Raw genomic sequence first — 15,341 nt, forward strand, 5'->3', positions numbered from 1 at the left:
AATACTAGAAAGACTGGGCCCCCAGTACCGAGGCAGGTTATGAAAGACCAGGCTTCATCACACAGGCATGTAGGAGGGGAAGAGCCTCATAATCAAAGCAGGTAAGAAGGGTAGGGCCTCGTCATACAGGCAATTACTGGGGCTGGGCTCACCAGCTAGACAGCTTGGCTCTTGTGCCTTGACCACAAGAATTGAGTTTCTCCACAGTCCCTGCCACTCACCTGACGTGGGTAATTCTCCCAGCACAATGCCGGTGTCCACAACCATGACTCCTATGAAGGAACAAAGAATCTCAAGCTCTCCAAAGGCAAACATCAGCCTCCTACCCAGGATCTGAATCCCCACTACTAGGGCTTCTACAGACTTCTAGGTGCCAATTCCACTCTTCTCTGCTTTTATTTTATTTTTATATTTATATTTTATATTTTTCACTATGTAGCTCGCATTGCCCTCAAGTTCATGACCCTTCTGCCTTCAACTCCTAAGTGTTAAGTCTGATGATTGGTTTTAATCATCAACTTGACACAATTAAGAATCACCTGGAAAGGTGCTCTCAATGAAGGTTTGTCTATACTATGTTGGTCTGTGGGTGTGCCTATATGAGAGACTTTCTTAATGGGGTTGAGATGGAAAGAACCATCTTCCATGTGGGTAGCACTATTTCATGACGTGGGCCTTAGACTAGATAAAAGAGTGAGCTGAACACTGACATACATGCATGCCTTGCTGTCTATTCCTGATTATGGATGTAACCAACTCCCTCAGGCTACGGCCCCTGCTATGACAGACTGTACCTAGAACCATGAGCTAAAATATAAAATAAATCCTTTCTCCTTTGAGCTGCTTTTGTCAGGATATGTTATTACAGCAACAGAAAACAAAAACTAAGATGGCATGCTCTTTCCTTCACCACAGCTCAGCCCTCCTCTCTCCTCCCTGGTTCCAGCTCTGCCTCCCCATCCTCCCCAGCAGACTCATTCCCTGCAGATGGACAGCTCCTGGTACACAGTAGGTCTTCAGCTAGTCCCCCGTGGATGCTTGCAGGGTAGGGGCCTTCACTTCTGCCCTCGGGTTTACTCACATGGTAGAGGACAGAGATGCCACCCATGAAGGAACACAGGTAGAAGACAAACCTCCAGCTGCAGAAGGGGAGGAAGCTAGTAAGGCAGCTGTCAAAAGAGTAGTGTCCAGGACCCAGAGGTGAAGCCCCATCTGACAGGGAAACTAAAATGGGTGTGGGTCACATCTCAGGGAATCTGGGAAGGGAAGGCCCTCAAGTACCAAGGAGGCTAGGAGGGGGAAGTCCCCTCACCTGGACAGGCTAGGAGAGGCAGGGTTTCATCATCTAGGCAGGCTAGGAAGGATGGGACCTCATCATTTAGACAGACCTTACCATCCCCCCTGAACCCCACAATTACCTGGCTTCACAGAATTTCTTGGACGGGCAAGGCCGATCCTGGTTCCGACGTCTCCTGAACCAGCGTTGAGTCTGCCGCAGCGTGAGTCCACACTGAGAAGCCAGGAGGACCATCTGGGTCTGAGAAGGAAGTAATGAAGGGGAAGGATTGGTTATACAGGCCCAATGCTGGTTTCCTATCCTTTGTCTCTGGTCCCACTTTGATTCCCCACTGAAGCTTAAGATTTTTCCCACAGAGGAAAAAGAGGAGGGGTAAGGTGGTATCTACTTCAGTTCCTGCCTTGACTTCCTGTCTTCACTTCCCTGAGAGATGGACTGTTACCTGAAAGTTTAAGTTGAAAGGAACCCTTTCTTCTCCAGCTTGCATTTGGTGTTTGCACTGCAACAAGCAGCAGAGTAGAACACTACCCTAGGCAGGCATTCATCTCTCTTGATCTATAGAAGCTAATGTGTATCCAGCCAGGGCACACTGCCATCACTTCCACCTTACCCAACAGAACCTGTCCCAGACCAGGCCAATTGGGCTGCCACAGCATGGATGGGAATGGAGGCAGAGCCACAGGGCTGCTTCTGACACTCCAGACACTCCACTGGAACAAAGGCATCTTGCCCCTTCTCACAACTAGGAAGAAACCTACTCTTCAAAATGTGATCCGAGAATCTGTTTGCTGAGTGACCATAAAGTTGATGTTCCAGACTAAGAGATGAGGGCTTCATATGCCAGGAAGCCTCACAGGGGTAGGACCGCATGTCCCAAGAAACCTGCGAGAAGGGAGCAGGGCCTCAAGCCCCAAGAAGCCTAGAGGACAGGGACTCATAACCCAGGAAAGCTAGAATGTCAATTTAAAACTCTGGAGACCCTGAAAAAGGATGAGACCTTCAAGCTTCAGGAAGACTAGGAAAGGCATGGCCTCATGTTCCAGGGAGGCTAAGAAGGGACAATTTCACACCTCAAGACCTTGAAAGTAAGGTTCCTCCAGGTCCCAAGAAGACCAGGAAGGGCAGGGCTGCATACCCAGGAAGCCTGAAAGGGGCAGACACCCTTGGCTCAGGAAGACGAGGGGTATGGCCATGCTTTCAGGAGAGATATGAGGGATGGGGCTTCAAAACCTAGGGAACCTGAGACTAGGAAGAGTAGCCTCATGCTGGGAGAGAAATGGTTTTAAGCCCCACAGAACCTGGGAAGGACGTGACTGGTCCACTAGTCTCTGCACAGCGGTAAGGGGTGGGGTCTCACAAACCAGCAGACAGAGGAGCAGAGCCTCACATACCAGGGAATCTGTGGATTCAAATTGAATGTAGAGTGTGTCAGAGGTCCCTGTGCCACATCTTATAAGGGACACATACCACTGCTATGCCTGGGTCCCAGGGCAATCTCCATGCAGCTATCAAGAGGATATGGGGCTCACCTCCACTGGACTCTGCTTCATCCTGAGGAAGTATTTTTCCAGCACCGGGTTGGGCTTTATCTTTCTCCTGATTGGATCCTGAATACCCATCCACCGGCTCAGGGGCAAGGCCACAAATCTGAGTGTAAGGGAGACAGAACTCAGTAGAACTCAAATGAAGGGGCGTGACTATAACAGGAGGAGAGTGAGAGAACCTGAGGCAAGGCTCATCAATATGTATGGTTCAAATCTATCTGAAAAGAGGGTTTGGAAGCCCAGAGCCAAAATGTCCATATGGGCAGGACAAAATTTTCTGCCACTACTCCCAGACTTAATCCCTCAAGGCCCAAAGGGATCACCTGTATACTGCATCAGACCACACCTAAGAAAAGAGACTAGCTTTGTCTTCAGGAGAGAGATGTTCAGGCCAATTCATTGGGAACCCAGATTCCTTCACCCATCCTCAACCAGAATGAAGTCTTCTCACTACCTGTGTCCTGGAGAGCTGGGTCTTAGTCTCTCTGCATCAGGCTCCTCAGGGGAGGGGCTAGGCATGCTACCTGTTAAGTCTGATACCCCACTATCCTTCCTACAGCAAAGATATCTGGTTAATCAGTCCTCACACTGCCCACAAGAGGGTTCCCCAAGACCACAGATAGAGACTGAACATCAACTCTTTAAGGAAGTCAACCCCTTCCTTAAATCCTGTCTGAACTGAGCTTCCCAGAATTCCTACAGGCCCAGCTGATCTTATACATTGTATATTCTTAGTCATGTTACTAAACCTTTCTGTGTCTCCATTTCTCCTTCTGTAAAATGAGAGTAATAATAGTACCGTGCCATATATTGGCATCAAGCATTGAGTTAAGACACACATATATCTTAGAGCTGCATATGACAGAGAAGAAGCCTTCAAAAAGAAGTTTATGAGGGCTCTGGGGAGATGGTTCAGTAAGAGTATTTACCACACAAGCATTTAGGACATGAGTTCAAATTCCCAACACCAATGCAAAATCATGGGTGTGGCCACATGCCTGCCTGTTACCTCATCTCTCTGGTTTCGGGAGGAAGATAGGAGGATCTCTAGGGCTTGATACCCAGAAGCCTAGCTCCAGGCTCATTCAGGGAACCTACTGAAGGCTCTAAGATAGAGAATGATAAAGAGCATCTTGATGTCCTCTGACCTCTGAATACATACATGTACACCAAATTCACCACACACACACACTCGCACACATTTTTTTTTTAAGTCTATGAAGTAAATATAACTTCAGTGAATGTTCCTTAGGTCCCTGACATCCTGCCTGTGTGCCAAGGGCCAAGAGCTCAGGAACCCCTTGATGAGTGGGAACCACAAACCAAGATGCATTTCTGGTCAGGGACAGGACCTAAAAAGGGATTTCCTGAGATGGCCCAAGGGCTCTGGCCAAATCTGTAGGAGTCCTTAGAACATAGACTCTCTCTCTCCCTCTCTCTCTGTCTCTCTGTCTCTCTGTCTCTCTCTCTCTCTCTCTCTCTCTCTCTCTCTCTCTCTCTCTCTCTGTCTCTCTCTGTCTCTGTCTCTCTGTCTCTCTCTCTGTGTCTCTCTCTCTGTCTCTCTCTGCCTCTCTCTCTCTGTCTCTCTCTCTCTGTCTGTCTCTCTCTCTCTCTTTCTCTCAGTTGTTGTTTGATTTTTGTTTGTTTGGTTTTGGTTTTGGTTTTCAAAGCAGGGTTTCTTTGAGAAACAGCCCTGGCTGTCCCAGAACTCGATTTGTAAACCAGGCTGGCCTCTAACTCAAAGAGATCCTGCCTCTGCCTCCCAAGTACTGGGAGTAAAACCGTGAGCCACCACACCTGTCTCTTTACATGATGTTTTTAAGGTTGATTGATTGGTTGATTGATTTTATGTATGTGAGTACACTGTAGCTGTCCTCAGACACACCAGAAGAGGGCGCTGGATCCCATTACCGACAGCTGTGAGCCACTAAGTAGTTGCTAGGAACTGAACTCAGGACCTCTGGAAGAGAAGTCAGTGCTCTTAACCACTGAGCCATCTCTCCAGCCCCAGATCATTGTCTTAAAAGAACTGCAGAGGTGTAGAGATGTGGCTCCGTCGGCAGAATGCCTGCCTAGCATGTACATAGCCCTGGGTTCCATCCCCTGCACTGTACAAACTGGGAGTGATAGTGGAAGCCTGTCACCCAACACTTAAGAAGTGGTGGCAGGAAAACAAGATGTTCAAGGGACTAGAGAGATGGCTCAGCAGTTAAGAGTACTTGCTGTATTTCCAGAGGACTGTAGCTTATATCTCAGCACCCACATAAGATGTAACCACCTATAACTCCAGGTTCTGGGGATCCGCTCTCTTTGGCCACCTGCACGGCACAGACAGACAGACAGACACACACACACATACACACACACACACCACGGGCACACGCACATGTGCATATAGATGCAGGGCTTCGCCAGGCACAGAATGGCACTCACCTCTCAAAGACGATGCGTACAGCCACCAAGACCAGAGCCACTGGCAAGGCAGCAAGCACGTGGTGAGGGTGGGCAAACACCAGGCCATCCCGGTCTTCCAGCTGTGCCCACGTGACATTGGGTGGTAACCAGTATGTCTCCTGCCACAGCCACTCACTCAAGCTGAACACCATGCTGTGGATACACAATCAAGTAAGCGCAACTCAACTTAGCTCAAAGGGAGTGTACTGTAGGAGGGGCTGAATCTTCAGAGCCCCAGAGCATTCTACTCTGAGGAGAATGGGAGAGTAGAAAAGGGGAATACTGGAGAGATGGTTCAGTGGTTTAGAGCACTGACTGACCTTCCAGAGGATCCACACAGTAGCTAACAACCATCTGCAACCCCAATCCTGAGAGAGCCAATGCCCTCTTCTGACTCCCATACGGCAATGCACCCAGTGTGGTGCACAGACATACATGCAGGCAGAGCATCCGTATACATTCCAGTGGTTTGAATGAAAATAGTTCCTTAGGCTCATATATTTGAATATTTGGTCCCTAGTTGGTGGACTGTTTAAGAAGAGTTTGGAGCTATGGCCTTGTTGGAGGAGGTCTGTCACTGAGAGTTGGCAAAGCCCATTCCAGGCCCAGCGTCTCTCTGCCTACTACCCGCAGGTCAGGATGTAGGCTCGCAGCTCCTGCTTCGGTGCCATTTCTGCCTGCTTGCAGCCGAGCTCCCCAACTTAGTGAGAATGAACTAACCACTCTGAAACTGTAAGCAAGCTCCAATTAAATACCTTCTTTTATAGGTTGTTTTGGCCATAGTGTTTCATCACAGCAATAGAACAGTAACTAAGGCACACTTAAAAATAAATATTTTTTTATAGCCAGGTAAGTAGTATTTCTGGTTTGTCTAAGAAACCATTTCCATGGTTAGATCCTGGAGGTTATGACCTATTCCATGTTTAATCCGTGAAGAGTTCACAGTGCTAGGATGCAGCAAAAAGTAGGAAGAGCCTCTGGCGGTGGCAAGGCATGTCTTTGCAGCTGTGTCTTGCCTGAGCCCTTCTTCTATTGCTTTCTTCTGCTTCCTGGCCACCATGTCTCAAACTGCTCTACTCCGCTACACCCTCCCACCATGCTGTAATGACACTCCTCCAGTAGTAACCCAGAATAAATCGTCTTCCCCTAAAATTGTTTATGATACATGTCTTGTCACAATGATGAGATTGATTAACTGAGGTTTGAAATATGCTTGTATGCTCTTGGTTTTGTTTTCTGAGGAGGTCAAGGTCACCACCCTTGGCTGCACAGTGAGTATGAGGTCATCCTGGGCTATATAAGACCCTAGATCAAAAAGACAAATCAAATTCACAGTGGCAGGAAAGAAATAACAAATCAATAATGAGAACTGTGGGTGTTACTCAGTAGAATACTTGCCTAGAATACAGGAGGGTCAAGTTTAATCCTCAGCGCCCTCTCCCCTCTTCCGTCTTCAAAACACAAAAGCACTTCACGTGCACACTAGCATACACTGTTGTCTACACAAAATGCTATCAACACAAAATTCAAAATTAGGCCAAATAAATCTACGCTGCTGAGGTTGGTTGGCTTCCTGTGGCTACTCTTGCAAACTGGTTGTCTGGCAGTTCTGTATGTAGGTCAATAGCTCCAAATGGATCTCACTGGGACCAAATCAAGGTGCCAAGCTGGCCTCCCCTGGAGGCTCCTGGGAGAATCTGAATATCGCCTTTTCCAGCAACAACACTAAATTCTACATCTGGGCTATGGCCACAGCTCCTGACTAAGGGATTCTAAGCAGCCACTCTTGAGGAAGTAGGATGAAGGGCTGCAGGGTTCCTCAGTTTCCACTTTTCCCTTTAAAACTCATACAACAGATCCCTACTTCACTGAGGTATAGTGAGGACTAGAATGGAGTGGAGGTGGGAACAGGAGGTGATGACTCATCAGTTCATAAACACTCCATCCTGGCTGGTTTAATTCCTGACTCCATCATTTACCAGTTATGTAACTTTGAGAGTAGATGCCTTCTCTCTGTGACTCAGTTTTTCCATCTGTAAAAGGGATCCACAACAGTTCCTTCCTAATGGGAAGAGAAAAATGATGCCTAAAGCATCATGAGTGTGAGTAACAGTGTTGGTAATGATTTGGGGGAGGGAGATGGTTTGAGAAAGACTGAGGGGTCACTGGTATGTGGCAGCCTCTGGATGACTCTTTGTGTTGTGGGCGGTATATGCATACATGGGCAAGTCCATGAGCTCTGCATGGACATGTGGAGCCCAGAGATAGACACTAGGTATCTTCCTAAATTGTTTTCCACTTTATTCTTTGACACAGGGTCTCTCACTGTACCTATAGATTACAAGTTGGCAAGCTCACTGCCCAGTGAGTACCCAGGATGCCCCTGTCTCGAATCCCCAGCATTGGCATCGGAGGCATTTCTGCGAATGTCTTCTTGCTTGCAGAGCAAATGCTTTTACCCATGGGGCAGTGGACGATTTTCTTCTTCATGCTCTACCCCAAGGTCCCCACACCCCTAGTTCTGAGGGTAGAACCCAGAACCTTGGCCAGGCAAATGCTATCCAATAAGACACATACCCAGCTCCTCACTGGTAGATTCTAGGCAGACGATCTGCTACTGAGCCACAACCCCAGCCCTAGACAGCACTCTTCCACTAAGACACGACCCTAGCCCCTCACTGGGGGATTCTAGAAAGGGCCTTTACCACTCAGTCACACTCCCAGATCCACAATGGTAGATTCTAAGCCTGTGCTCTACTGCCAAACCATCCCCCCTCCCAGCCTCTCATTAGAGGATCCTGGGCAGGTCCAGCCCTCCTGGTAGATTCTAGGTAAGGACTCTATAGCTGAGCTATACAATTCCAGATCCTTACTGGCTCATATGCTAGGAGTATATGATCTACTCGTGAGCCACATCCCAACCCTAAGCTTTAAAGGAGAAAATCTTGCCCAGTCTGGCCTCCACTTCCCAAATGCTGAGATAAAGGGCATACATCACCACACCAGGTATAATAAGATTACTATTCTATTTGCAGTGCTAGGATAAGTCCTGTGGCCCCTCAGATGCCAGTCAAGCACTCACCAGTGAACCACCCCCCACGCCACCCCACCCCACCCTCCAGACCCTGGTTTTCAAAGTCAGGGTCTCCCTAAGTAATCCAGGATGTCCTGGCATTCAGAATCCTCCAGCCTCTGCCTCCCCGGTTCTGGGATGGAAGGTATGCATCACCACAGGTTTTCTAGATGAGTCCTAGGCAGTTCCCAGCAGGCTCATGCTGCCTGGAAACCCTCCTGACCTCCATTGTCCTTCCCTTAAATTCTGTGCCTTGTGCTCAAGCTGGGTTAGGCCAGAGCAAAGTACAGGGCAAGTGAATGTGAGGGAGGTCAACCAGAGTCAGTGTGTGGTGCTCCGCCAACAGGTTCAGTCTCGACCTTTGTTATCCTCAAGGCCCTCCTACCCCTGGGTTTCTCCCTCCTCCCTCAGTTTGCCAGCTCTTTGAAGCCCAGCTGGCTCCTCTCCCAGCCAGGCCCCTGCCACCTGGAACTCAGCTGATAATCCCTCTTACTGACTAAAAATATCCCTGTATGTGGGGAGAGAGAGAGAGAGAGACCAGGGCTTTGTGCTGAGGGGCCCAGCTTAGGGACCAGCTAAAGAGAGAGGAAGGGAGGAGGGGAGAAAAGAAAGGCAAAGGAAGTGGAGAGAGGAGCTAAATCTCCTACCCTGTCCTGCCTATGATAAGGGTTGAAGGGTGGGGCTGTGTGTTTTAAGTTTTATCCGAGCTGTTCTGAAAGTCCCATTGTCACCAGCCTAATAGGGTTAAACCCACTCCAAACAAACACTTGGGGCCTTCATTTTGGCAATCAGAGTATTGAAACAATGGACCCCAAGAAACTGGAATTCCCCCCCACTCCACCCCTGCCAGGAACCTCCAGCTGGGAGAGAAGAAAGTCTAAAGCCTGGGCCAACAGAGGAGAACTTTCGCCAGGAACAGGGTTTCACACTGTGCCAACAACTTGTCAGACCACCTCACTGGAGACAGGGAACTCAGACCTGACCACACCTTGACTGAGAAGGCTTAGACATGCATAATTTTGGCCTCTACTTAACCCTTCACCTCCCTATAGGACCCCAAACATAGATTTGGGAGAATCTCTAAATCTCTCTGTCCCACTTCACAAGGTAGCCACACTGACTAAATCTCCTGCTTTTCACTATTAATTTGCCTGTTCTAATTCAATGTGGAAGATAGGTGGCCAAATCTGGCTTGTTGGAGCACAGGCTGTCACCCCAAATCCTATCACGCCAGTACCCCTCATCAACCATCAGAACTTTGCAGGGGGCAAGGACTCCTTTGTTTTGTTTTCTGTCTTCCTGAAAACAAGATTATGGGAAAGGAAATCAACCAGGACCTCACTGGCCCATTCCTCTGCAGGCAGAGAGGCCCAGACCTTAACACATCAGGGGCTCTAACAAGGTGAGGGGAGTGTTTTCGGATTGCTAAAGCCAGTCCTGCACTGGAGTCCTTGCTGTCCTTTCCAAATTGTCCTGGCTCCCCCAGGGCAATCAGGAAGTGCTGATGACCGGACATAAAGTCCAGGATACACCTCACAAAGATCCCAAGGAGGGCTCTAAGGCTAAGGCTGCCTTGCCCCAGCCCCTCAGAGGTTGCCATGCTTCTGCCCTCCCCACTTGGACCCTGATCATCCCCCAGGATGTCAGTAGGAGCACTTGTTGCCAAGTCTCCTCATGATGAGTGAGCCAACTACGTACTGCAAGTTGTCATCTGAGTGCCACATGCATGTGCACACGCACATACACGTTTTCTAAAAACTGTTTTAAATGTCAATACTAGGAGATGGGTGTGGCGTACATCTGTCATCATGGCCCTTGGAAAGCATAGGCAGGAAAAACACAAGTTCCAGGTCAGCTGCTTGGCCTATATTTTGAAAAGAAAGGACCGGGCTATGGCTCAATCGGTAGAGTAATTATCCAGCATTCGAGGGGCTCTAGTTTCCTGCCCCAACACTTCGTAGGAGTGGTGGTGCATGGCTGTAGTCCCTACATTTGGGAGGTGGAGGCAGATGGATCAGAAGTTCAAGAGCACCATTGGTTAAATACAGTTTGAGGGCAGTCCATGCAATATCAGACTTTGCTTCAAAACAATAAAAATTAAAACAGGATGGCAAGATGGCTCAGCAAGTAAAGGGTGTGCCACTAAGTCTGATGACCTGAGTGCAACTGCTGAGACTCGCATGATGGAAAGAGAGCACTAGCCCCTCAAGTTGTACTGTGACCTCAGCTTGTGCTCTGTGACAAGTTTGCCCACACAGACCCGCAAGTACACACAAAGTAACAGAACGTAAAACATAAAATGAAATGGAAAAGATTGTTTAGTATCACAATATACTGAGTTTCAAGTTTTTTTTTTTTTTTTTAGTGAAGTGCTGAAGAAGGTTCATTCATTAAAGATCACTGACTGCTATTGCAGAGAACTCAGGTCCAGTGCCCACCACCCACCTCTTGCAGAGGATCCCGGTTCAATTCCCAGCACCCACATGGCAGCTCCTGGTCTGTCAATCCAGTTCTAGTGGATCTGGAGCCCTCCCCTGGCCTCTGTGGGTACTGCACATACATGGTGCACAGACAAAAATGTGAGCAGAACACCCATATATATAAAAGTGAAAGTTAAAAAAAAAAAAAAAACTTCTCAGTGTTTAGTGAAACACATCCCTCAGACATCTGCAAGTCGACTATGTTTTAACCTTCTCTCCTCAACTCACTTCTCACCACCTCTACAGGTCTCTGGCCACATCCGATGTGGCCACCATGTGGCCAGGGGTGGGCCCTACTCATTACTTTCACCCTTTACTTGCTGGCGGAGTGTGGTGAGTCTTTTGATTGCTGGATCACATGAAACTTTCTCCCACGGTGACTTGAATTATAAATGTCTCCCAAAAACGTGTGTGTTGAGGGCTTGATCCCTGGTACATCAGTGTTAAGCAAGGGAGGTTGTTGGATATAGAAATAGATCATAACGGCTCTGGACTCACGAAAAGCTGACACACTGGTGGAGTCATAGCTTAATGGGCTGCTGTGAGCAGTGGACACAGCGGATGTTGCAACAAAAGAGCAGCTTGCTGGTGAAGACTGTCTCTCATCTCTATCTTTCTACTTCTTTCTCTGTATCTCCCCCCTTTCCTCCTCACTCTCACTCCTTCATCTTCTCTCCTTCGTCTTCCTCCTGTCATTTTCTATCCATCCTCCTTTCTCCCTCCTCTCCCTCCCTCCTCACGGTCTCTCCCCTCTACCACTCTTTCCTCTCTGCCTCTTCTCCCTCTGGCTCTCCTCATCTCTCTTTCCTCCTCTCTCCTCCACAGTTCTCTCTCTCTCTCTCTCTCTCTCTCTCTCTCTCTCTCTCTCTCTCTCTCCCTCCCTCCCTCCCTCCCTCCCTCCCTCCCTCTCTCCCTCTCTTCTCCTCTGTCCTCTGTTCTCCCTTTCCTCCATCTCCCAACTTTGCCCTGGACACCATGAGGTGAGCAGTCTTCTCTGCCCCATAGGTCTGGATGCTCTGCCTCATCACAAGCAGGGATAGTGACCTCTGAAACCACCGTCCACCACTTCACTCTTACCACCACTACTTCCATGGGGCTTAGGATGAGCATGGCTGAGTCTGTGTCCCCACATAAATAGCATTTCCCCAGAGATACTAGCAAGTCACTCAGGAACAGCTAGATACTGTGGGGCGGACCTGTCATCCCAGTACTTGGAGTTTCATGAAGTTCCAGGCCAGCCTAAGCTACATAGTGACAACCTGGGGAGGGGACAGAGGAGAAGAATACAAGGAGAAATGAGAAGGGAAGGGAGAAAGGAAAATAAAGGGAGGATGGGAAGGGAAAGAAATTTAAAGTAAAAAAGAAAAATAAGAAAACTATGTGCTTAAAATTTGTGGTTATATTCACAGGCACACTTTTTTTTTTTTTTTGGCAAGAGGAAGTGAGAAGGTCTCATTGTGACTTCAATGAGCCCAGGTGACCTCAAATTCACTATGTAACTGAGACTACCCTTAAACTCCTGATTCTTCTGCCTCTACTTTCCAAGTGTTGAGATAGTACAGGCATGCAACACCACTTCCAGGACAATCTAATGTATTTTGACATATATCAAAGTCCATGAAGTCATTGCCTCAATCAGAATCATGAACATATCAGTCTCTTCCTCAGAACGTTCTTGTGTCCCTTTGGGGTACCACCTTCCTCCCACTAGAAGCAGTCTTAATGTGCAACACTTGGGGTACGAAATCTCTAAGAGTCTATACTATAAGATATCACAGGAGATTTAAAAGAAGAAAGATACAGTTTGAATAAACCTTGGCAATATTATAGTGAGCGAAAGAAAACAAGACAAATCCTGCCACAATTCTAATGATAAGAGGTCTCTAGGGAGTTAAATTCAAGGGCAGAAGGGCTGGGGACATTGCTCAATAGGTAAAGTATTTACTATGCAAGAATCCCAAGACCCAGGTAGGAAAATCAGGCATGGAGAAGCAGAGAGAAAAACATGATCTGTAGAGCTGGCTGGCCAGCCAGTCTAGCTTAATCAGACAGCTCTGGGTTCAGTGTGAGTCTTTAAAACCTAGATGAAGAGCAATTGAGAAAGACATCTGATGCCTGACATCAACTTCTGACCTCAACATGCACGCTTGCATATGCGTGTGCATGCATGCGTGAAAGCATGGGTACAGACGAGTGTGTGTGTGTGTGTGTGTGTGTGTGTGTGTGTGTGTGTGTGTGTGAAATAGAGATTTCCAGAGCTTGCCAGGGAAGAGGGAGAATTGGGAGGTTAATGTTTAATGATTATAGTTTGAATTGTGCAAGATGAAAACATTCTGTAAACTGGGGGCACAGCTATGTAAATAAATTAGGAATGCCAAGCTGTGCACTTAAAATAGTTAAGGTGGCTAACTTCCTCATGTAGTTCATCACTGTTATTCGTTTTAATTAACAAAAATCACCCAAAACTAGGTAGAGATGACAGGGGAGATAAACAAGTTATGCTGTCTGGTGTGGGCAGATCAAAAAAGCTTAAAAAAAAAAAAAAGCAGAACGCAGGAAGTCCCAGTGGCCACCTTTCTAATTTATGTAATGGAAAACCACCAACACAGTTCAGTTTTGGGTAATGGCAGAGGAAGCCACATCAGACTTGCAGATGTTAATGATAAATTGTAGGCAAAATATAAAAGCACTACTGAGTCAGGTGAGGCTGCAGCGTGCCAGGAAATAGAGCTGCGAGGGAAGTTGACACAGAAAATACCAAGTTCCAGGACAGCCTGGATTACAGAATGAGTTCACTAGTACAGCACATGTCTGGAATCCAATAGCAAGAAATTAAATATGAACACTTGCCTAATCTACATACTTGAATAAATGTGAACACTACCCAATATATAGAAAAGCCTGGGTGATAGCCCCAGCATCACAAAATAATAATGATAATAATAATTAATAATAATAATAATATAATAATGTTTTGGAAAGAAACAGTACCTAGAAATTATAGTCCTCATGAAGCCACTTAAATTTTATTTTTTCATTATAAAAATTTAATAAATTTTAACTTAAGACAGAGTCTTGCAATATAGCCCTGGTTAGTCTGAAACCTATTGTGGAGGCTACGATGGCCTCAAGTTCTCAATCTTTCCTCTTCAGCCTCCCAAAATCAAGTGGCTACTTAAAGTTAAACAAGTTTGTCCTGGGGGCATACACCAGGCTGTCAGTTTCATCCCCAATACATACATACATACATATACACACACACACACACACACACATCCCAGAGCTCACATATAACCTGGTCATGACAGCATGCATCTGTTATTCTAGCACTGAGGAACAGAAACAAGCGTCTCTCAGGACTAGCCAGCTGGCCAGTGTAGCCAAATTGGTAGGTTCCAGGTTCAGTGAAAGACTTTGACTCAAAACAGTAAGGTGTAGAACAATAAAGGAATTCATCTGAAGCTGACCTCTGACCTCCACACACATGTGTTCATGAACACACTCGTACAGCCCACATGCACAGTTCCTCAGTCTTACCAGTTGTGTATGTAGATGTACATGCTCCACTGCCACACATGGGTAGCATTCACCGTGCCTGCCAATGCTGATATGAGAGGTTTCCATTATCACACAACACGGTACCAGACAGGAACTGTTCTAGATCGTGACCAGACCCAGAAATGAGCTAAATGAAGTTGCAAATTCATTTAGTGCCTGTACTCCAGCACTCAGGAGGCTGAAGCAGGAAAATCAGGATGAGTTACAGGATACACAACGAGACCCTGTCTCCTAAAAAGGGAAAAATAGGACAAAAGAAAGGAAGAGAAAGGGTGAGGAGGCACGGGACAGGGAAGGAAGATCCATTTTATGTTTTACATTTTTTACCATTATGTAACAATATATAGGGGGCCATCAAGAGAGCTCTGCCGGTAAAGGTGATTCCTACCAAGCCTGATGCCCTGAGTTCAACCCCTAGAACTCCCAAGATGGAAAGAGAAAGGATGGATGACTCTGAAAATTTCTACTGGAGAGAGGACTGTAGCATGCTTCTTGCACCCATACACAATACAACAAAAATGTTTCAAAAGCTAAACAAGTATAGAGTCCGAATAACTTTAGGATAATGTCAAAAGGTCCCTCATACATGCACACAGGATTGGAATACTAGAGGGTGATCCATCTCATTTAAATCCTTACCATGGGCCTATGAGGTTCTTATTACCCAGCTTCTCCTGGGAAATGGGCTACAGTTGTGCAAACCAGGAAGTGGAGGCAGAAGAATTCAAAAGTCATCTTCTGATACATAGTACTACCTAACAGCCAGGTGTGACTGTGTGTGCCAGGGATCCCAGTATGTGGACATCATGAGAATCCCTGGACCTCACTGGAAAACCAATCTAGGTGAGCTGGAGAGCTGTCAGTGAGGGAGAGACCTGTCTCAAAAATAGATAGATAGATAGATAGATAGATAGATAGATAGATAGATAGATAGA

General features: G+C 47.0%; 1 protein-coding gene across 2 annotated transcripts in view; it reads right to left on the bottom strand.

Moving 5' to 3' along the window:
* Cers4 (ceramide synthase 4) overlaps positions 1-15,341 on the bottom strand; it is a 36,687-nt gene that overhangs the window by 5,804 nt on the left and 15,542 nt on the right. For both annotated transcript variants that reach the window (XM_028785509.1, XM_028785510.1), the window contains 5 exons: positions 5,275-5,448; positions 2,827-2,944; positions 1,419-1,537; positions 1,082-1,139; positions 222-272 (listed from right to left, as the gene is read on the bottom strand). In XM_028785509.1, the coding sequence (XP_028641342.1) occupies positions 222-272; positions 1,082-1,139; positions 1,419-1,537; positions 2,827-2,944; positions 5,275-5,447 (519 nt within the window). In that variant the 5' untranslated portion in view covers position 5,448. The remainder of the gene's footprint in view (positions 1-221; positions 273-1,081; positions 1,140-1,418; positions 1,538-2,826; positions 2,945-5,274; positions 5,449-15,341) is intronic.

Source organism: Grammomys surdaster, unplaced genomic scaffold (genome assembly GCF_004785775.1).
Source record: "Grammomys surdaster isolate TR1022 unplaced genomic scaffold, NIH_TR_1.0 125243, whole genome shotgun sequence".
NCBI lineage: Eukaryota > Metazoa > Chordata > Mammalia > Rodentia > Muridae > Grammomys > Grammomys surdaster.